A 25,086-nucleotide genomic window follows, 5' to 3' on the forward strand; every position below is an offset into this window, starting at 1 on the left:
TGCTACTCGTCGATGACGCCTGGCGGAACGGGATTGGGGCAAAGTAATTTAAGTGGCGACAATGTTTGGGTGACCGTGCACGGGCAAAATTAAAAATTTAGACGAAGTCCCTACCGCCAGGGAAATTGGGTCTACTGGTACGTACATCATCCTCGTCATCGATGGTATAGTGCTTTCATAGATATATGGTTTTGGTTTGCTAATAAGCGTGCTGTAGATGAACCATGTAAAAAGATGATTCTTTCAGGATTACGTAACCATACCCCAATGGTGGTTTTGCTTCTACTGTACTCTTTCTGCTCATCTTGTTATTTCCTTACTGTGTATGTATATATGCTATTCTTAGGATTGCGGAATTGACCAGTCAATTGACCGAAATAATTTTAAAAATACCATGAAATTTAGATTTATTTACGTAGCCGTTGCGTTGTTCTGGGAAGCAAATATAGTCGATATTATTATTGAGATTCCCCGAATCGCTAAGTATCGTATTCGGATATTCCTTGGAAAGGGCTTTAGGTAAATTGGACATCACAAACGCACAATAATTTATTATAAAACACATATTATTATTAAATATTGATAGATAACACTCTACAATGTTATTTAAAATGTTTTTTGACTAGTCAATTAATAACTTGTCAAGTGACGATCAATTGACCAGTCCCAACAATAGCTGCTCTACTTAATAAATTCCAAATTGAACTAACCAAAACTATGCAAAACTGTTTCTATTTTCTTTTTGGCTTTTTTTCCGAACTGCCAGCACTCATTTCCACATGCCATAATCGGTTCTACAACTTCATTGTAGATTTTCTTGCTGATTGGATTTTATTAGGCCATAACATTTAAATCCCCTTATCCACTTGCTCGACTCTGTTATAGATGTCTCTCTTTGTTGTCCCTGCTTCCGAAATTGTTGTTCTTAGATGTTGTTGGATGAACTTTTAGTTCTACGTCTTCTACATCTTCTATTTTTAGATACTTCGTTTTCCCCATATTCGTATTCAGCCCCATTTCCTTAACATATAATCTACCACTACATCCTGAAAATTGTTGGGAACAAGTTCTAAATTTTCGGAAAGTAGTTTGAGATAGCAGCATTTCCCATTTTTACAGCACTTTGGGACTTTACATATCTCGCATTTATACTCATTTTCGCCTATATGTTACCAAAAAAATGTCTGGGGGACCGTATCGTATGGGTAATGGGCCTTCTTCTTTCTGCTAGGAAACTACTTTTTTCTTCTATTTTAATAATATTGTTTTCTTCTCTTTGTTTGAATATTCTGCAGTATTATGATTGATATTGGTTTCTAAAATCACTTACTCTACTGTTCTTTCAAATAAATTTCAGTCGCCTATTTTATTATTGCCTTACATTCTCGTCGATGATGTGTGTGTTGCTATCTCCATTGGTCTTACCTTCTACCACCTAGTATTTTAATATATAACAATAATATTTCTTCATTCTTTTAATACATGTTTCTGTATATCAGAAACGTCAGTTTTAAGGAACTTGATGATGATGCAAAAAGAAAGACCAAAGACCAAAAAAGGAATGGTTTGACTACGAATGCCAATCTTGAAGTTAAAGAGCTGGCTCTGCATGGAATGTTACTAAATACGAGCAAAATATAAAGAAGGCAAGATGTATAATAAAAATCAAAAGAACGCCAGACAAAGGAAATATTCTCGAAGAAGTTTGGAAGTTAGGGTTGGAACTGTTTTCAATAATGTCAAAGGGAACCTAATTATCCGGGAAGCTAAAGAGAGCAGGTATAATGGAAGAACTCACAGTGGAAAATGTTCGATGTAAAATTTTTCGTGTTGTGATAAACAATCGTTTTTTATCAAAGCGCGTAGCCGTTCGTTGGTGGAACACCTGTCTAATTTTACCTTTATCCGTTTATTGCGTTTCTCTGTCAACAGTCGGCATATGTTTTGTCGGAAAGTGAACCCGACGAAAGGATGGAGCAACGAATGCTCGAATGATTACGCGGCGTTGCCAATACGAGCGATTAGTAGCATAGGCAGCGACAAAATAAGAAATATATTTTATCAAATGCGTTCCATATGTAATTCCGAATTACAATGTATTTAATTAGGAAAACATACACAAAAAGTTATGTTTTTATAGTTAAATGAAAAAAATCCTACTTTGTTTATTTTGGACATTAAATATTCCTAGGTTTGTCACAACAATGAAATAAATTATTATATATTAATTATTATTATTATTATTATATTATTATTATATATTAATGTTGGCGTATCGTTGTCGTTGCTAAACTTGCTAAAATTCTACCTACTACATCGTAGACATCTTGTTCAATACGAGGGTTTTAGCTTCCTAGTGTTTCATCGCACGTTGCGGATACCACAAGGGTCAAATTTAGGACCTCTCCTTTTTGCCATCTTTATTGATAGTCTAATTGGTAAGTTTAATTGTAACAAATTAGTATATACTGATCTATCGCAAGATTAATTCTAAAGAATTCTAAAGAATTAGAGCATCAGGTACTATTACGCAGGTCCTGGGAATCATCTCTGGAGGTCCTTCCTCATTAATTCTTCAAAATTTCTGTATGGGCTTTTGCATGGTACGGTGAACTCTGAGTGGCTTTTAAGCAAAGAAAAATTTTGACATCCCCAAAAATGAAACCAGATTGATTTCACATCTCATTTTCCTACACCTAGGATTGTTAACTGTTTTTTGGTTTACGCGCAGAGTTTATAGCTACTTAGAGTACATAATAATTAGCTTCCTTCAAGGACATGTGTGAGTAATTTATTCATATATTTTCTGTAATTTGGTGTAAACCTGTTGAAGTAAATAAATAAATAAGTAAATAAAAGAATATAATATTTTTAACAAATTTAGATATGTAGTGAAAGTCCCTATAAACGGACGCGTACTTATGGTAAGTGTCTAATTAAAGGAGAGGATTAAGGACTAAAAATATAAGTACTACAAACCACCCACTATATTATCTAAATATTTAGCAGAGATAGAGAAAAAGACTTGTATATAAAAGTTGTAGAGTCTGTTGAGATATTTTAAAATATATCTTTTAACAAATTTAAATATACAGTGCAAGCTTCTTTAAACGGACTCTCATTAATTGGTAAATATCCATTTAAAGGAGAGGATCGAGCACTAAAAATATAAGTACTACAAACCACACACTATACCATCTAAATATTTAGCAGAGCCAGAGAAAAAACTTTTATACAAATATCTATATGTATATATTGAAATATCGCTTTTAACAAATTTAGTGGAAATACAGTGGAAGCTCCTATAAACGGACCCTCATTAATTGGTAAGTATCCATTTAAAGGAGAGGATTAAGGACTACAAATATAACTACTACAAACCACCCACTATACTCTCTAAATATTTAGCAGAAATAGAGAAAACACTTTTATACAAAAGTTGTAGTCCGTTGAGATATTTTAAAATATTACTTTTAACAAATTTTGATATACAATGGAAGCTCCTATAAACGGACCCCTCATTAATTGGTAAGTATTCATTTAAAGGACACGATTAAGGACTAAAAATATAAGTACTACAAACCACACACTATACTATCTAAACATTTAGCAGAGATACAGAAAAAACCTTTATACAAAAGTTGTAGAGTCTGTTGAGATATTTTAAAATATTGCCTTTAATAAATTTAGTTATGGTATCATTTAGAGGAGAGGATTAAGGACTACAAATATAAGTACTACAAACCACACCCTATATTATCTAAATATTTAGCTGAGAGAGAGAAACAAATTTTATACAAAAGTTGAAATATTTTAAAATATTACTTTTAACAAATTTAGATATACAGTGGAAGTTCCTATAAACGGACACTCATTAATTGTTAAGAGACGAGGATTAAGGCTTGTCTGTTGAGAAATTTCAAAATATAGTAGTTTTTTCAATTAAACGCCCTATTTTTTGTTCATTTTTCAATTCTCAGACGCAAGAAAATCGGTAAGTAACAAACGTTTTTTGAAAATTACAATCTTTCACCTAGAACGTCTTTTTGAACGACATCCAAAAATTGTTCGCTATATAAAAATGGCACCTTCGAAACGAAACCGATCGATGACGAACGACGCGTAACAAGACACTTGGCAATCTGTCGTTCACCCCCGTCACTCGAAACCGACGGTGTCATAGGCGGATTCCCGCCATTTTCGCTCCGCCGCCGCCGCCGGAAAATGCGTTTACCTGTCTAGCAACTATGCGCGCACCTTTAAAACAATAGCCCGTCGCCACCACCACCACCGTCGGCGGCAGACGGTCTCCGCGATGGGTCCCAGTAAGTCAACGTACGCGGTTCGGTGAGGTCCGAACCCTCCACGAACTTTGTCTTCGTCGTCGCGTACATGTAAGGCTTGGAGCCCGCTTTTCTGTTTTGACCGCGCTCTGATGATACTTCCTGGTGGCGGTTTAGTGCTTTAGTGTTTTAGAGACGTCAGCGTCATGGAATGCAACGACACGTGCCCCGAGAACGAAGTAATTAGTTATTTAAGGGGTTATTATACCCGGACAGCCAGGAAAGGCCAGGTTTCATCTGTCAAATTGCACGTTGTACGAACCCAGTCGCAGTTGCTTATTTCAATGATATTTAAAAAATAGATAAATAGTTTTTAGCATAGGACGTAGAGTCCGTCAATGCTGGTTGCAAATTATTCCAAATTTCCTAAAGTTTCTTGGGAAATAGCGCGAACTGGAGAGGTTCGAAGTGTTTTTTTTTTCACTTGGTGTCAGCAGCCCTCGATTAGGAATATTAAATTTGTTGAAATATGAATCCTCATTTCATTTAATTTCAAATGGAGGGAGGCAGTTCTTTTGGTAAAATTAATGTGTACTTTGCATGAATAAAATGAAGATATTTTAAAATATTGCTTCACAGAGATGAAAAATCGATCGCGCACCTTTTGGATCTTGCTCGATAATTCTTAGTCATCTCTTTCTGTGACTTTTCATTTTGTTTAAACAGTGTGACTATGTGTCTCGACGCTCCTTGAGAAATTCTTAGCTTTTTTGCAATGTTGTGCCCAAAAATTCCATTTTTGTAGTCAGCAACAATGGAATTTCACATATCGTTCGATAATCACTTTCCAAGAAAGCATTTTTGCAAAACAATAATCAAGATTGGCATTAGACGCTCAGTTGATATTACTGGCTGAATATTATTCTTCCGTGGGACGAAGAAACGGAATAATTACCTATTTAATGGTTTATTTTAACGGGAGAGGTTCGAAGAGTTTTTTTTTTTTTCATTTGGTTAAATTCTCGATTTGAGCTAAGGACTACAGGAACGCCATTTCAAAACAGAAATATTAAATTTGTTGAATATGAATCCTCCATTTAATGTCATTTCAAGTGAAGGGCAGGAGTTGCTCTTGTAAAATTATTGCGTACATTGCATCAATAAAAAGAACACGTCCAACACCTTGGGAGATAAATTACAGATGCAGGAAATTTGACTTTGGGACAGTCCGCGTGATATACTTTTCCACACAAAGTTCAAACTTAAATTCGTCACTCCAAGCAGCTGAATCCCATTTGCGTCGTGGTTCCTTGCCCATAAAAATCGATTTCGTTTTTTGTTTTAAAAATATAAATGGGGTTTCCTTCGGTCTGAACTTAAAACAGGATCCTCTTTTCTTCGTTATTCACAACTGAGTTTGTAGAATCCCCATCTCTTTTTTTTTAATTTTTATGAAACTTGTCTCTCAATTTCACGTCATCATTTTGCGGGTATCGCTTTCAACGAAGCTTTGCTCATCTCTTTCTGTGATTTTTCCATTTTGTTTAAACACCGTGATTAGATTTCTCAAGGTTCCTCGAAGAATTCTAATCTTTTTTTGCAATGTTGTGCTCAGAAATTCCATTTTTGTAGTCAGCAATTTCACATATCGTTGGATATCGCCTTTCTACGAACCATTTTTGCAAAAAACTAACCAAAACTGACCTTAGACGCTCAGTTGACATTACTGGCCGAATATTATTCTTCCGAGGCCCAGAGAAAGAAGTAATTAGCTATTTAAGAGGTTATGTTAGCCAGTTAATCCTAAAAATTGTGCATTGTACGAGCCCAGTCTCATACGAATTAGAATAGAATTGCGTTTATTTGAAATAACTTTGACAACAACTAAAATTATTTGCTGTTATAAGGTATTAGCAAGCAATCAACAATATTTGTTGCTTATTTCAATGACAATAATAATAATATAAATAGTTTTTAGCATAGGGTGTAGAGTCCAATATTACATCAAACTATTCTGACTGAAAATGATTCCAAAATTCCTGAAGGTTCTTCTTTAATTCGAGGATAGCGCGGACTGGTTCGAGGTTCGAAGTGTTTTTTTTTTATTTGGTGCCATAACCTGTCAATTTGAAGTGAGGACTACTTGAACAGGAATATACAATTTGTTGAATGTGAATCCTCCTTTGGTGTACTTCGCAGCAATAAAAGGAAGAGGTGCAACACTTTCGGAGGAAAATTATAGATGCAGGAAACTTAACTCCCTTTTTGGGACAGTCCGTGTGATATTCTTTTCCAAACAAAGTTCAAACTTAGATTCGTTACTCCAAATAACTGAATCCCATTTGCGCCGTACCCAATTTGCATGCTCCCTTGCCCACAGAAATCGATTTTGTATTTTTGTTTTGAAGATATAAATGGATTTTCCCTCGAATGAAATGAAAATAGGATATTCTTCTCTTTGCTATTGACAACTTACTTCGTAGAATCCGTATCTCTTTTTTTTATCTTCTCAAACGTGCAAAAAACTAAGCAAAACTGACGTTAGACGCTCGATTGACATTACTGGCCAAATATAATTCTTCCGCGGATTGGAGAACGAAGTAATTAGCTATTTAAGAGATTATTTTAACCTACCATCCCAACCTACATTTAACTCTATAACTAATTTTTATTTGAAATGACTTTAACATCAACAACTACAATTATTTTCTGTTATATGGTATTGGCAAACAATCAACAATAATTGTTCAAACTTAGATTCGTCACTCCACTGAATCCCATTTGCGTCGTGTGTTTTGTTTTAGAGATATAAATGGGTTTTCCTTTGCATGAACTTTTCTTTGTTATTCACAACTAAGTTTGTAAAATCCCTATCTTTTTTTTTTTAATCTTCTCAAACATCTAGCTTCTGAAACTTGTCTCTCATTTTACAGCTATCGCTTTCATTTTGTTTAAACTGTTATTATGTTCCTCGACGTTCCTAGAGGAATTCTAGGTTTTTTTGTAATTTGACCCAGAAATTCATTTTTGTGGTCAGCAACAATCGAATTTCACATATCATTCGATAACGCCTTCGCACGAACCATTTTTATGCAAAAAGCTAACGAAAACTGAGGTTAACGTTGCTGGCTAAATATTATTCTTCTGGAGACCTTCAACAAAATACATCCGATTCTACCGCCCAAGCACTAAGTTTCAAAAAATTTAAAATTATTTGTCAAATATTTTTTAAATTTTTGTGTTCTTCATTTTTATGGCAACCTTTTAGTTCAAGGAATCATAAACGATAGAAATGTCTCCACAAATTCCCCGTTACCAATTAGAAAAATCGATAAATAATATAAAACAATCTCTTATTATACTTACCTGTCCGTCATTAGTATGACTGGGAATAGAACTCCCATTATTACCAGATTCCCTCAAAACAAAATTTGACTTACAAAAGGAATAAAATTTTTCCTTCCAAAATTTATTGTTTGATTCAGAGTATTTTTAATTTTCAAAGAAACTTCCACGGGCTACTGTAGTACTTTTTATAAAACTGCTGGATTCCTCCTGCATCGGTTTTTGCTGAGTCGAGCTTGCTGACGTTTCGCCAATCATCCTGTTGGCTTCTTCAAAGCTTGACTGAAACTGGCTAGTATTTTACTCTGTACCTGCTTATATATTGTTTGAGAGAGACGGAGCTAAATGAGAGGCATAAACACCGTCTCGGATGACTGATTCCCATATTGGTTACAGGTCGACTGGTGACTCAGGTCTCTGACATGATTAGAAAGAGATTGAAAGTACAATCAGTTCTGAAACATATCGAAAAATGCCAACTACACTTAAAAAAATGAACAACAAGAGACCAACAAAACTGATCTAGCAAGCGATAAGATCCAGCCGAAGAAACAGAGGAAGACCGCAGCTAACATGAGATCATAACATAGCGAATATACTGAGAGAAAGAGGACTGGGGATAATAGAAGCAGCTAAACTGGCACTAGATAAAATGTAGAAAATGTATATACGAAATGTAAACCTTTGCCAAAAATTAAATTAGTCAGTGAATAAAAAAAAATCCGTCCGGTTTCAGACCTGGCGGTTTAAATAATTCTTTCCTGGACGTCTACGCTCTAGCCGCCATACGCTATAAAGGGCAGTTTAAAAATTTCATATTTTAATGTTGTCTGCCGGCTCGAGAAAGCCGTCTAATAATTGCTCCGTGTAACTTTGAAAAGTTGACTTTCCGAAAGCTCCACTAACCTCGCAATTGGCCGCCGGTGGCAAAAATGCTTCCGCCGGTAAACGAAGGATATTTTTCTGAGGAAAACAAATTTTGCCGCCAGAAATAATGGAGATGTTAGCGGTGGCGGTGGTTGCGCTGGAGGTGCCTCGTTATTTTCGCTACCGGAACAAAGACCCGCTTGGAACCAATAACGTTTTCTCCAAAGTTCTGCTGGTTAAATTTATTTATAAGGAAAAAGTTTTCCCCAGACTCGGGATAATGATCCCGGTTAAATCAGTAGCGTAGGGGTAGCAAACTTTGCAATTGTAAGTAAAAAATAACTACCTCCTTCTTGTTATATTTTTATTATAACTTATTTATTGAGTATATTGGGAGAGTTGCTTCAGATAGTATTCATCCGCTGTTAGAGTTCTCCAAACGATATACCGTTTTTACTTTGCTAAATTTTTACGAAGGTCTAAACGCAGGTCTACCTCGCTTGGCTTTCCATTTGTAAGCCTCAATAAACATATTCGCAATTCTACTTCGGTACTTCGTGCATACAAACGCTGGTTTCATCGGTGAGATTTCTTTATTATTATTAGTCCATTAGTGCTCTTAAAATAGAACTGTCCGCACGGCACAGTTCTTATCGGCTAACTTCTTAAATGCGGCTCTGGTTTGTGCTGTATGTGCTGGAAAGAATGGTCCCTTCCGCATTACAACAGGCGGGTCTTAAACCTATCCCGAAGTCAAAACCATAAAAGGTTGTAAAGACGGTATATCTTTTGGGGAACTCTACTGGACTGATGAGCTAATCTTTTTAATAAACAGAGAACCCGTCTATTAGAAAGGTCTTTCAGGTAATTTACAGGGCATTTGAGAAATGTGTTTCAGTAATAAAACAAGAAATTTCTTCTAGTTCCGCTCAACTTCGGCCATAGGCGTGCAATAAAGTTTTCTAATGGCTATTGTGAAATTCGACACTAATACAATAAATAAAACTTTACCCTTTTTATTTTAAAAACACATACTTACCCTAGATTAGATTTCAATAAAGCTTGGTTAGAATGATAACTAACTAAAAAACATTTTTGCTTTAAAAAGCTTTAAAAAAATGGTCATCTTGCCTGAGAAGCGCATGATAATAGCCGGAGAGCAAAAAAAATATTTTGTGTTGATGAAACTTCCGTTTTCTTAGAATTTAACAATTATATTTACTTAGGCATCACTTCTGCTACAGTCATATACTTTTTTTCTTCATCGTGTGGATATTTTCTTTCTTGAAGGCAAGCATAGTTTTCTTCTCTATTCTCAAGCTGAAAGCTCTTCAAATTTCTTGAAAGACAAAGTTGATTGCTGTATAGTTAAGTTATGATAAATATTAAAAATTTTGGGGCATCTTAGTCTGAGTGTTTGGTTTTTATATGTTGGTTTTCAGCTGAGGAGTTTGAAATTTCCTAATTACAAAATTGGTAATTCATTTTATTCCTTATAAAAATAAAAATAAAATAAATTATCTGAATCGGAAGGAATAAATTTACTAACAAAACGCTTTAACCACCAAATATCAACAAAAAAGCAATATATTCTGTCGATGTATATACTGAGACCAAAAGAAAAATGTTCGTTTTAAAATTACACGAATAGATTCAATGTCAAATGAAGCTGAGATGCTTCTTTCTGATTGGCTCAGTATCGTTGGAAAGTTAAAATATGTCCGTTATGTGTGGAAGATAGAGTAGAAAAGCATGGTGTAACTGTGCTGGAAAGCACTTTAGTTTTTTTTTTTTTCAAAGAAACAGCCTACAGTAATAATTTTCATAAAACATCTGGATTCTTCCTGCGTCGGTTTTTGCTGATCGAGCTTGCAAACGTTTCTCAGGCGGGATGATTGGCGAAACGTTAGCAAGTTCGTTAGCAAACACCGACGCAGGAGGAATCCAGAAGTTTTGTTGTTGTTTTGATAAACTAAAATTTTGATATAGCTTTCTTTCGCTCCCTATTGTCCCCGTGTTTTTGTTTTCTTTGTTCTCCATTGGTCAGTAGCATACATCTTAACCATGTAACTCTGATGAGATTGGAATAATTTATAAATTATTTTCTGTCCCTTTTTGCAACGGAGCAAATTATAATAATGACCGCAACGTGTGTTGCAATTAAATCAACGTTAATATTATGTGGATTCAACGAACATGGAGGACTTTCTATTATTAATTTGATTAACCGAAGAAGACGTAGTCGGAGGACAATTCGGTGGCGACAAATGTTTTAAACGTTGGTTGCGCCGAATAGAGGAAGAGACTAACGCATTTTTCTCTGATCATGACTGTTAGATTCGATAAATTAAGGATAAGGATTGTATGAATCCAAAAATATAGATTGTAACAAATAACTCATTGTTATTTCGTCCATCAGCCGACCTTCCCGCAAAAAATTACAGTTGTGTGAGCAGAACAACGAGCAGGTGACATGCGGCCATGATGCGGGCACTCACTCGTATCGAACAGGTGTTATCGACTAACTGCTCACCTGTATTTTTTAATCAAAGGCGCGGGTCGAAGCGGGTAGGAAAACTTCCATGTCAATAACCGCCAAACAATTAGAAGTTCAATTGGACTGTTCCTTACACAATTATCATTGTAAAGTGTAAGCTGGTAGTTGTTCCATAATCGTGCAACTTCCAACTACTAGTATAGTGCTTTCACAAATAAATGGTATTGGGTATAAGGAACCGAGTTAAATGCACCTGTGGGTTGCAGAGATCACTAACCAAAGCTAATCAAAACTGTCTATGGCTTGCCTCGGATATTGCTAATGCACGAATTGTCGGTTACTTATAATAATGCGTGCCGGTCCCATTGTGTAGAGAAGAGTAGAAAACAGAAGAGAGAATGGCAACAGACCTGCTGTTGGTAAATGAGCACTATAAAGATATGTAGCGCAGGGTCGGACTGGAACTTTATTGCTCTACACTGTCTAAAACAATAGGTCTCCATCAATTGGGTTTCATGCTTTTTCTTTAGTGCAACACTGTACCAAGCAGTAAGAATTTCCTGGTACGGACGAAACATGACGATGTTTTTAAAATCATAAACTGAGAAAACAATAACGCATCAATGTGAAATAAGATTTTTATTGCTGTCATTGGTTCAAAGCGATTTATTTGTGAAAGCACTATACTATAATTGTCGTTTGTGGGGGTTGGTGATATCGGAGTATGCTGTCAGCTTTATGAAACAGTATATTGAAAATTCCTACACACAGAAGCAGTTATTGGAAGTTCTTAGAACGGGAAGCGAGATAAATCTGCGGTTAGACCTTCATAAAAATTTACCAAATATAAATGCCGGATTATGTCGTAAAAACCGTATATTGTCGGGAGAACTCTACTCACTGCGACCTAATAGTTCGGAAATTGGAGTGGAAACAGTTCGTTCTTACCTAAATTGATTTTTCAAAATTTTCGTTTTGTAAATTGCTTTTAAAATTTTTCGTGATAAAATATCTGCCATTTTGACACCATGACAGATTATAATTACGTCAAAATTCAATAAATTTAAGACTAGATTTAGATCTTATAATCTAAATCTCATACTTCCACGATTTACAAACTGGCTGCCCTGCTCTTTGACCGATTACAGATAAGATCGCTCTCACGTGAAATTTACCTTATTCTAAGTTACGTTTTTGTTTCAGGTGCGGACGCTGTTTGTAAGCGGCCTTCCAATGGACGCGAAGCCTCGGGAATTGTATCTCCTATTTAGGGCGTATGAGGTAAGAGTTCCAGTTGTTTGACCCTTTTTCTCTATTCCGTGATCACTTATTTAAAGCCCTTATTACGTTTGTTTCCATATAAAGTCGCTAACTTGATGTAAAAAAGAAGACTTAATTGTATAATGGGTTGCATATCGTAATTTCGATATTTAATCTTGACTAATAGTGGAAGAAGAAAAACCTACCGACTCTTTTTAGGTTATCTTTGTTGGTGTTATTTAGGGGTTTGGAATCATAATTTAGCATCGCAGAATTGGGAATTTCTGTCACGTTTATTACTATGTTTTAATAATTTTTTTCATTTCTTCAAAAAATCCCTGGTCCTTCAGTATTACTGTATCTTCTTCAGTTTTGGATAAAATTGAACATTCAAATTTATCTGACGAATCTATTTTTGATATTCTTGGCAACTGGGCTTCACTTTTTTACTTTTTAAAGAAAATATTTATAATAACATAGCCTCAAAAAACAATGAGATTATATTGCGCGCAGTCCTGACAGTTGCCAAACTTTGAGGAAATGATGACGGAACCACAAACCAGTGGTTAATTTAATAGAGTTAATTGTATAATGGGTTGCATATCGTCATTGTGATAAGCAGCTCTACTTAATCTTGAATAATAGAGAAAGAAGAAAAACCGACCCGACTCTTTTTAGGATATTTTTGTTGATGTTATTTAGGGTTTTGGAATCATAATTTATCATCACAGAATTAGGATTACACACATTTTCGTTATGCTGAACTTTAATAAAAGAGGAACTCCAAATTTGTATCATGTTTATTAGTATGTATTAATTTTTTTTTAATCCTTCAAAAGATCGCTGGTTCTTCAGTTTTACTGTTTCATATGTATCTGACGCATCTATTTTTGATATTCTTGGCAACTGGGCTTTACTTTTTCAAAAAATATATTTATAATAACGTAAACCCAAAAAGCAAAGCGCAGTCCTGATAGTCGTCAAACTGTGAGGAAATGATGACGGAACCTCAGACTAGTGGTTTGAAACCAGGTCGGAAACTAACCAAACTTTGTTCTCTTGTTTCTTTGTTGCGTCTACTTAAATGCTATCTTTATTATCTTCTATATTATTTTTTGTTCGTTTACTTTTTGAATTTAATTCCGTTTCACATTTCCGTAGGGTTACGAGGGATCGTTACTAAAAGTGACGAGTAAAAATGGCAAAACAGCGTCGGTGAGTACTTTTTTTTCTTTTCCGTTTCGCAAACTTAGAATCGAATTAAATAAAAGCGGTAGATATCGTCCACGAACAAACGCAATCAAAATGTCTGCCCGAGACCGGGCGGCAATTCGGACGTGATAAGGATCGTCGCGACTCGCATCAAATTATAAATATGTCGCTGATTATTACATTTCCTTTCGTTATTCTCACGTTGTTTCGCCTTTGCAGCCGGTGGGATTTGTTACGTTCAACACCAGGGCCGGCGCTGAAGCGGCGAAACAAGATTTACAGGTGGGTGGTCTATATATTAAGCGCAAATTATTTTGGGTTTTTGATTACTTCGGCGCGGCAAAGTATTTCTAAAACCGACGACGCCTGAAAAAAGTGGGTTTTCGAAATATTTTTGCGACAAAATCACACGCATCCACGAAGTCAAATTTCAACTGTAAAATAAGCCGTATGACGTCAAGTCGCCATTACGAAATACCCATGCACAAAGCACACCGTGCTCTTCGCACACGATCTCACGTTTTTCTTTTGTAATCTATGCTTTGCTTCGGACGCCTTGCCGATAGACTGTGCCATAAAGAAATATTATCTTGAAGCACCTATTTTAATATGAAACATAGACGTTTTTTGAATATTTCTTCTTTCTTCATCTTTAATATGAGATAATCTTATTTCATAAATTAAGTCGTATTTCTCAAGCGCAATTGTCATTCTATTTCTATATTTATTTTTTATAAAATTTGATTCGGAAAATGCCCACGTCGATGAAAATATTGATAAAATTGCCTTTGCTAATAGTGGGTGTTTTTTTCGACGTATAGAACTTTAAGTTGGCATTACTGTTCAAGATGGCTACCGATTTAACAGCTGTCAAGTGACTTATTCTCAGTTTGGTTTGGCAATTCATCATGAATAGACTCACGCCTGAACAACGCTTGCAAATAGTGCAATTTTATTTCGAAAATAATGGTTCTGTGCGGAATACGTATCGCGCACTACGTCCATTTTATCGTCCATCAGAACAGTTAATTCGATTAACCATGGAACGTTTTCGCACCACGTTTACTCTTATTGATAACTGGCATCCCCAGAGACGCCGTACGGTGCGTACAGAAGAAGCTATTGCTGCTGTAGAGCGTAGCATTGAGGAAGACCCGAATGAGTCCATCCGCCATCGAGCACAGGAATTGGATCTGTGTCCATCCACTTTATGGAAGATTGTGCGAAAGGATCTTGGTTTACGTGCCGTTGTTCCCGATTTTCATAAGCGAATTTTGTTTAGCAATGAAGCGCATTTCTGGTTGAATGGCTACGTCAACAAATAAAACTGCCGCATTTGGAGCGAAGCTAATCCTCAAGTGTATGTCGAAACACCGTTACATCCAGAAAAACTGACTGTTTGGTCCGTACTTCTTCAAAAACGATGATAGCCAGAACGTTACAGTCAATGGTGATCGGTATAGAGTTATGATTACTAACTCTTTCATTCCTGAATTGAATAACCATGATGTCCAGATGTGGTTTCAACAAGACGGCGCAACATCACACACAGCTCGTGCCACAATCGATTTATTGAAAGATCGCCAAATTTCACGTTTTGGACCTGTGAATTGGCCTCCAAGATCTTGCGATTTAACACCGCTAGACTACTTTCTGTGGGGCTATGTAAAGTCATTGGTCTATGCGGATAAGCCACAAACGCTTGACCATTTGGAAGACAACATTCGCCGAGTTATTGCCGATATACGGCCACAAATGTTGGAAAAAGTCATCGAAAATTGGACGTCCAGATTGAATTACATCCGCGCCAGCCGTGGCGGCCATATGCCAAAAATCAACAATATTTAAAATGTAATGCCACATATCTTTCGGACAAATAAAATTCATGTCAATCGAATAATCCATCGTTGTTTTATTGCAACTTAAAGTTCTATACATCGAAAAAAACACCCCTTAATTTTGAACAATTAAACGTGTCAGAAATTGAATTACATTTCGTTATAATTTCATCTTCGGCACTTTTGTTTATTTTATCCAATAATGGATTACTTTCAATAATTTCAAATTCCATTTATAACTCACTTGATTCAATTTATCCATTTAAATTTCATTTTTCAAACAGTACTGCATCAGGATGCACCAACATTAGAAGGCAAACTGAATTTTCAAAATATTTTATCTAATACGCATCTTTATATAGTTCGAGAGCATCGTATAATTTGACTAGTTAACATACCAAGATAGGTCTAGGTGGGTACAGTACTAAAAATTTATATCCCACATTATAAATTAACCTTCAACTGATTTAAATAATTATAAAACATTGATTTCCAAAATAGGGTCAATATTGACTCATTCTTTTTTTATTATTTAAATATACATATTTTGGTATTGTTAAAAATATTTATGGGTTTTTAGATAAAACAGTTTACTAAATTAATTAAAAGATCCTCCGCAACAGTTACATCGCTGAAAAAATATCTGTCGATATATTCCGTCTACTTCCATACCAATGATTTGATGAAGTCTTTACTACGCTCAGTTTTTGACTTTTTTCAAGAGTTTCTCCCTCCTTTTCTAGATAAACGTCAAGAATGCAGCAGTAAAATGTAATCGCATCACATGATACCCAAATTTTAACTACATAAGCTTGATAAATTAATAGTTAAAGATTTATTTGTAGAAGACTACGACAAATTAACTGGACTTTCTTTTGTTTCTCTAAATCTCTAAAAGCGCGGCTCGAATTTTAATTTTTGTCAATTCTGACGGTCTTGTCGGTGAATGTATTCGTGTTGTTCTCCAAAAATGTATCCAAAGTCGTAGAATAAGTATAGTTTGGTAAACTTTTTAAGTGACTCGTTTATTAAACACTCGATCCGCTCTTGTCAGATAAACTCGTGACTCAAATGCCGATTACCGCATAATATACTAAAGCACAGAATACCAAGACTGGGTCAGACATGACCCAGAACAACAAAATGGTAATTATTCTTAAACTCTAATTTTTGTTTTGCTTATTTAATTATACAATCTAAAAAAAATATTTTAAAAGAAAGAAAAAAGTAAACATTGATTCTTGACCCGATTTCAGTCAGGTGTCGGTTAAGTGCAGGCTAATAATTTTTAATTCATTTGTATCAAAAGTATAAAATAAAATAATGTGCAAAACAAATTAATAAAAACGAAGTTTACAAAATTTAAATAACTATAATAATTTTTTTTAAGTTCGCTATAAACGCATTCAAACTTAAATCCCTTAATTTGTTGGGTAATTTATTATATAAGTCAGGACCGTAATAGTTATGTTCGTGGATTTTAGTATTTGTCGTATAGAGATTAGCGTTCTTCTTCACGTAAATAAGACTTAATAAAATATCATGACTTGGCAACGTCAGAATACGGAAGTCAATAAAATATGGTCTTACGTCATCGGCATATCCTATTCCCAACAATGCTCTCACCAATCTCCTGTGTAAAGAAAATATACGATATGTACGAGCAGAATGGCCCCATATAAGTAAACCGTAAGAACACTTAGAGACAAAAAGAGAAGTGGTAAACCAACATTAACACAGACCAAGGCAGAAGATCCTTCAATGATCTAATTAAAAATATATCGCCGGTAATCCTATTACATAATTTGTCTACATGATCTTTCCACGTTAGATGTGGATCGAAATGAAACCCTAGGTATTTTACTGAGGTCGGATTTTCGTAATCATGGTTCCTATAAGTAAAAATTATTTGCTCTGTTTTTTGCTGGTAAATTGCAGTTGCCCCAATTATATATATCAGACATTCCATTATTTAACTAATTATTTAAAGATAGAAAATTGCATTCGTTATATATTGCAACCATATCGTCAGCGAACAGTAAGATAGTCCCTTCATCAACATCAGTCAGTCTTATGTCGTTTATGTATAATTAAGAATAGCACTGGGCAAAGCGTGGAACCTTGTGGAACACCAGTGGGGTTGATTTTACCTGAGACTTCGTTCCGTCATACAATTGTTAAGTTGATGCTTGTATCAGTTAAATTATAACATTTTAACTTGCGTAGTAATATAGTTGGATTTACGTAATCAAAAGCTTTTTGTCAATCAAACAAGAGGGAACCAACAAATTTGTTATTTTCAAAGCTCTGTACTATTTCTGACATAAGCTCACTAGCAGCTTCCACAGTAGACATGCCGCAACGAAAACCGAATTGTCGCTCATAAAACAATGAGTTTACCTCAAAATAGTTTGTCATCTGCGTTGTTAAAAGAGATTCCAAAATGTTTGAAAAAAGTGGTGGAAATAGGGCGAAAATCATCATCAAAAATTGAATATTCTCCTTTTTGGGCAGGGGTACAACTATGCATAGGTTTAATAATTTTGTCAATGGTGAAGTAATTACATTCTTAATAGACAATAATAGTTTCAATATAAAATCGTAACAGTCTTTAGTGTTTTTCTTTTTCAATCTATCAAAAACATTCCTAACTTCGATCTGCGATACAGGACTAAAACTAAATGTAGTGAGTAGACGTTTATCGAGAAAATACTCAAAAGTGTGATTGTCAGACAAAGGTAGCTGATCAACTATCCCAGACGCAACGTTCACAATCTGGACAGAATCAAAGCCGTTTGCCCCGTGAGTCAGCAACCCAGATCTATTTCTATTTATTCAACTCCAGCACGTCCTGGAGAAATTGCTTGAACTTCATACTCGTCCTTTCTTTACTGTAAATTATTAAGATAAAATTTGTGTTTTATTTTCTCAGTTTGTCCGGACTCAACAGCTCACTTCAAAGATATTATATCCCAGGGACACTCGACAAGACTATTTCGGCGATACAATTTGTTTTGTGGGAGGGGATAATAGGGGTTCATGCATATGGCATCGGAGATATGAGAACAAATAAATTAATGTAAACAATTATAATCTTGTATAATTAATTGTATTGAGATACACAAGGCGTCCGATAGCAAGGCACCATTACTAATACCGACACGTAAATAAACGGCAGAGGAGGTAGTTGTGAGGTCGAGCTCTTCGCGCAACTACCACCTCTCGCCGGATGATCGAACCTCCGTATCATGCATTTTGACCTCACCAATCACACCGTTTTGTTGGGCAATCTTTTGCAGCAGGGTGTAAGATTTGACCCCGACATGCCACAGACCATCAGGCTGGAGTTTGCTAAAAGTAACACGAAGGTTAGCAAGCCCAAGCAACAAGCTGCTAACTCAGCCAACACGCACCCAACTTTGATGCACCCCCTCACAGGACGTAAGTACACACCACCGCTCTCGTACAAGGGTGGGGCTTTCTGGCGGGTTTGAAGTGCGAGCACCGAACATTACCAAGACTTTTACATTCTCCTATTGTTTCAGCTTGATCAAACGATTTAAGGCGACAGGTCGTAAATCCCAAGCCCAGCTTTTGTCCTGGAGAGATATCTTTTTATACCTTGTTCATGTTCGGTGTTGCGAGTCCTTCGATTTCTTTTAACAAATATTTTGCATGATTTTCATTAGTCGTAGTAAGAGTCCACCTAAAACTCGGATGCACCTTGTGTAATCTGTGCCAGCTTAAGTTTTAATCATGGCCGTCGAGGTGTGTCATTTTTTTGGTTAATATCTTTCTTACATCATATGTAACATGTCATGCAGTCTAAACACACTGTAAAAAAATAAATATAGAACTCGAAAAATTGCTATATTCACGTTAGCTTTAATAGCAACCATTAGGAAATTGACGTCGAGATTGACGGAGTCATATTTTTATCATGGAAAACACAGCACCATTAATGAGCTACTTTGAAAAAAAATTAAAGAAAATATTTTACGCCGGGAAGTCGTCGTGTGTTCAGTTGAATTGTGGACGAACTGTACTCAGAGGTCGTAAGTAATCTCTTGGCAAAAATCGATTTTCATATGCGTCACGTTGAAAATTATCCATCTCTCCCCAAAGTTTTACGTATATCGAAGGATCGCGAATTCGCATCTTCTTCCCCGTCGCGAGGCCCCCAGGCACCAGGACACATCCCCTCATTTCCCTTATGACTACGTTGTATGCACTGTCGCGTACCTGTAGAGGATACGAACGGAATTTTTAGATTTTTTTTTTTTTGGGCTACATTTTCAGAGATTGATTCCGTTGTATATTTTTTGTGGGAAATACTTTTTGTTATCACAATATGGCACATCTAACCTTAGGGTGCATGACGGGTAGTTTTGTCTCATTATGCTCCGTTCTTTAGCATGGGAACGCTGTCAAATCACAAAAAAGTGAATATTTGCCGGTGAATCTGCCCGCAAGAAAGCCACTGTGGCGAGTTTTGCCCTTGTTATAAATATATTTACAAAAAGGGGAACAAAGCTCAACTACGTTCAGAACAAAAAAAATGGCTAACTGAAAAACCTGTAGTTAGGTCCAGATATTATACACGATATAAAAGTGCATAGACTGAAATGTGGATAACAAGAAACAAAAGACTCCTCGGACACTAACGAAGGTGAAGGTAAGACAGTGTCAGAGTCTTCTAACTTGCCACACTGCACGATGGTGAGTTTTGTCCTTGTTACATAGTTGCGAAAAAAGGAGAACAAAGATAGATTCCTGACGAGGTATTTCAAAAAGAAACCGCTTTGCGGTTTCTTGTCAAAAAAGGGACGCATTGTTTTTCTATCGTATCGTAATCGTATCGTAATTATACACTCAGTATAAAGCGTCTTGACTATGATATGATAAATATAAAAATTTGATTGAAATGATAGCGATTTCCAATGATATTTTTTTCAAGTATCTCGCGCACCGTGTGTGTAGACGAACCCTGAAACTCGCCCTCGACACAATTTACGATACTGCTTAAACCAAATTATCTTATATTTTATAGTTTTTCATTTACGGCTAATAATTTATAGAGGTTATAGCCCTGGATCTCTCACGTTTCCTGGTCCAAGAATTTTACCGAAAGAGCAAATGGTTTTCGAGAAAACAAGTTTTTTCTGAAACCATACAAAAATTATAGCTCTTGATGCAGCCTATGACACTGTTTGAACCCGTTAACCATATTTTTTAATATTTTTGATTTGCGTTTAATAATTTACTTTGGAAAAAAACAAATTTCTGGGTCTTTTACATTTTTGTCTATAATTGAAAAGCCTGTATATAATCAAAAAAATGTCTTAGCACTGCATCTTCTGCATCTGCTGGATAAATAATTTTGCTGAAAAGAAAAATAAAAAAGAAGATACCACTGTCAAATTGACTATCGCAGAGGCAAAGGCAATCAAGAATATCAACACCAAACCACAGTAAATACTGGATATATAGCTCCCCCGTTCTCGAAAGGGAAAGACAGGAATTTTGTTCTCCGGGCCTGTTGACGTTGCCGTCCCCGCGGATAAGGGGTCCTCGGGTGGTGGGGGAGGGTTTGCTCCTGATCGATACGCAATTTAAATTTGTTATTACGAAAGCGTAAAATTGGGCAAACATATAATCACGGCACTTAATCTCGCAGCATTTAAACGAAGTAACCGCGCGGGATCCGGGCTTCCTTGGGTGGCGAAACGGCGGGGGTTTAATATCTAACGCAAGGGGGGGGGGGGGCAGATACCGGTGGAAAATTGTTTTCCTGTTCGTCGCCCTTAACATACGTCCTCGTGACGTTTTAACTCCAACCGTTGTAGTAACTGCACAGATGCTTAATTTTGATCCGAAGTCTACATTTCAGATTTGGGCACGCCCTTCTTTCCCGGCGGTCCCGAACTATGGCACCACCCGCTGGCCTATTCGGCGGCGGCCGCCGCAGCCGCCGCCGAACTGCCGGGAGCGACGCTCCAACACGCGGCGCTCGTGCATCCGGCATTGCACCCGCAGGTCCCGGTGCGGTCCTACCTTTGACTATCTTCAGAAAAAACGCCGATGGACGCAGCCGGAGCTCCGGTTCACCCTCACGTAAGTAACACTGCCGGTTTACACTATCGTTATTCGGTTGCGGAATACTCCGGCGCCTTCGCCAGATTTCAAGTGCAATTCGTTTTGCAAGACCTCCTACTCGAGTATTCCGACATTTCTAATCTAATAAAAAATTTGGTACAGACTACAAGTCTGGGGACTGGAGACTCATCCATCATTCAAGCTGTTCTTTTGCACAATAGAAATGTTCTTGCTTCTCTACCAGTTGCTTGCAACAAAAATCTGGAACTACCGCTTGAGAAAATTAAATACAAGGACTATAGTTCGACGATTTGTAGTGATTTAAAAATTGCGGCACTTCTACTAACTCATATACTTCGTATATGCTGACTGCTGATTGTTTTTTTGTGCGAGTGGGAGAGTACAAACCGGACAGCAACATTGGTTGAAAAATAACAGGCCAAATCTAACTCCCGGATCAAAAAATATTCTTAAAGATTGATTCACGAAAAATTCTCTTACCACCATTATAAATTAAATTAGGACTGACGAAGCAGTACAGTAAGGATGGAGCATATTTTAAATAGCTATGTGGAAAATTTAAATAAATAAAATTAAATAAAGGAATTTTTGACCTTAATTAAAGTGATTAATGGAAGATCAAGACTTTGTGAATACAATGAAAGAATCTGACAAGATTATTTAATAATAATAATAATAATAATAAATAGCCTTTATTATAACAAAAAAAAACAATATACAATATTAATATTTTTCAAAACAAAGTAAACAGATAGCTCAAAAGCGGCGCAGTCTAGCTTTAAATAGCTACTCTACTCAACCGCTAAAGAACTATTTATATAATTAATAAATTGGGCACTATTTATTGAAATAAAAAGTGGATGAACAACAAATATAATATGAAAAATACCTGCAAAATCGGAAGAACAACATAACTCTATAACATACTACAAAAAATGCATTTGAAGATAAAGAATTTGATAACTCAATATAATCCCTTGCTAATAACATAATTAGTAACACATTATTGGGAAAACTGTATTTGTAACAAATGATCTTTGTACTTATTTTTAAATGAATATAAATTTAAGTTACTGAATTCCTGTGACAAAGAATTATGAACACGTTGAATGTGAAAGATCTACGAAACAAGGCACTCTGATGATGTGGCATCGTTAGTCTCTACCTGTACTGATATTATAAAAGGTTTTCTAGGAAATGACAAAGGCGGCGTAGAAAATGTTAGAGAAATTTAGGGAAATCTGAAGATGTTATTTAATATAACTGTGGAACGACTAATTTCTGAAACTGTTGAATAATTTGTGTATAACTTTTTAGTGTATCCTTTTTTTAAAATAGTTAACTGTCGAGTGGGTAGCTCCCTTTTTAAAACACCTTTTTTAAAGGACCCCTTTCGGTGCTGAAAGAAAAAATTAGTTACACCGGTGATTAACTTAATGGCGATCTAATGGTGTATAAATTTGTTGCTTTTTTACTGTTTAAATTTATGATCTTAGCAATGTTTGTACATCGGTTTGCACCAAGAATTAATTAGCAACTAATTGTCGTGTAAGCAGACAAAATAATAATGTTTATTTAGTTGTTTTTTCGTATTTCGACGTATTGAACCAATAGTGCCCAAATCTTGTTAACACCGGTACTGAATTTGAATTTATGAGATTACCAATGTTTCTTGTTGCAAATTAATCATAAATCTGCTGAAACAATTTTTATACTTGAACTTATTAAAAGCGTACGATTCGGCAACACCTAAATGCTTGGCTTATCATTCCTTTGAAAGATCCGCTGACATATACAAATATTTGGAGCCATTTCTTGGTCAACCATTAAATTATATGATGTCATTTCAATAACACCCTGTATACATTGTATAAAACGATATTATATATTGTCCGTGCTTTTCCGTGTAACATGTCATCGTGTCAAGAGTGAAGTGTGTTGTAGATCTACCCATCCGACAAATTATTAAATATATGTTCGGGTAACACGTCCCAACATATCCAGCCAACCCCCAACAGCCCAAATTTAACATCCCACCGCTCTGTGTACGCGTGTCAGACCGTGCCTTCACGTAATCGTAAAATGTAATTAGTTTGAGCCCATTCACGTTTTGTGGAATCTCTCTCGATGTTTGACGCTCATGGAGCGCCGGATTGACGGCTTATTTGAAAATTTAAATAGAGCCGAGAGGCGAATGCCGCTGGCAACGGCCTTTTTAAAAAGATTGAGTATTTATAGGGACGCCCGTCACGCCGGCACAGGGAGGCGGGGGGCGGAACGAAAGATCGATGTTTCGATTTTATACGGACGGATTTACACGATATACGTTCCGGATTAGGTAGGGGAATGCGTAATAAAAATAACTCCATCCTGTTTATGGAAAGGATTAAAAAAGAAAAATACAAAGTCTTGGTTTTAGAATGCGGAGCAGTTCATCTTGATTTTCCTATTACGATCTGAAGAGCTAAATTGAAATTTGACAAAATAAATAAGAACTAAAAGTTCAGATTTTCACTAAATTATATATATTCACATGTCACCGTGTCTTTATCAAATGTAATATTTACAAATGACCTGCTCCTATATATACCGAAAAATGGCAATAACACCTTAATTGGTGTTGTGAGAATTTCAGTTTAATAATGGAGAGGCATTTAAATCTAATTGATCGTTAAGCAATACATTTGAATGTGTAATTTTGGTTAATCTCCATGGAGTTCAATAAATTTAGTTTTCTACTTTTTGTGGCTGTATGTAAAATATCAAGATTGTCGTCAAAAATGTCTTTTTCTGTGTTTAAGTGTGTAGCATTAGAATCTAGACTATTGTTTTCTTTATTGCGTTTCTTGAAGGATCTACCTGTTTGTCCAATATAAAATTTAGGAAAAGTTTTCTATGGTGGTATAGATACGTGGATCATGATTTTTGCTTGATTTGCTGGAACTGACAGACGATTGAATTCTTTTTTAAATTACATTAACTCATTACATAATCGTATAAAATTCACTATGGAGATTCAACAGAATGACTCTATTAACTTTTTAGACCTAACTATTACGAAAACGTAAAACAAATTAGATTTTTCCATTTACCATAAACCTTCACACACGGACATAGTAATACATAACAGCTCAAATCACCCTTATACACACAAAATGACTGTATTTCACTCTTTTATACACAGACTTCTTAATACGTCACTCTCAACAGAAAATTACAACAAATAACTTAATATCATTAAAAACAAATTGCACTGAACACGGCTACAATTCGTCCATTATCGATAAAATTATAAATAAAAAACAAATCCAGACAACAGTAAACTCTATTTATCCGAAACCTAATACAGAAAACGAACAATTTAAAACAATTACATACATAGGAGAACCCAGTGAAAAAGTTTCAAAACATTTGTCAAAATGTGGTTTCAACTTTCAACACAATAGGAAAATTTTTAAAGAACAATTTAACGAAATGTTCAAAATCTCAAAAATCAGGTTGAAATGAGGATCTTGTCCTAAAATTTATATTCGACAAACAGGTAGATCCTTCAGGAAACGCATTAAGGAACATGAAAGAGCGTTTAAAATCAATAGGTCAGATTCTAATTATGTTACACACTTAAACACAGAAAAACACATTTTTGACGACAATTTTGATATTTTAC

The 25,086-nt window shown here is 35.7% G+C and overlaps 1 protein-coding gene across 1 annotated transcript in view; it reads left to right on the plus strand.

Annotated features, from left to right (window-relative positions):
• Positions 1-25,086, plus strand: part of LOC132700840 (U1 small nuclear ribonucleoprotein A) — a 227,706-nt gene that overhangs the window by 197,478 nt on the left and 5,142 nt on the right. Inside the window, 5 exon segments of the mRNA XM_060668412.1 lie at positions 12,196-12,273; positions 13,414-13,467; positions 13,684-13,746; positions 18,602-18,743; positions 21,193-21,344. Of these exon segments, the coding sequence (XP_060524395.1) occupies positions 12,196-12,273; positions 13,414-13,467; positions 13,684-13,746; positions 18,602-18,743; positions 21,193-21,344 (489 nt within the window).

The sequence above is a fragment of the Cylas formicarius genome, unplaced genomic scaffold (assembly GCF_029955315.1).
Source record: "Cylas formicarius isolate icCylForm1 unplaced genomic scaffold, icCylForm1.1 PGA_scaffold_4__25_contigs__length_36172078, whole genome shotgun sequence".
NCBI classification, from domain to species: Eukaryota; Metazoa; Arthropoda; class Insecta; order Coleoptera; family Brentidae; genus Cylas; species Cylas formicarius.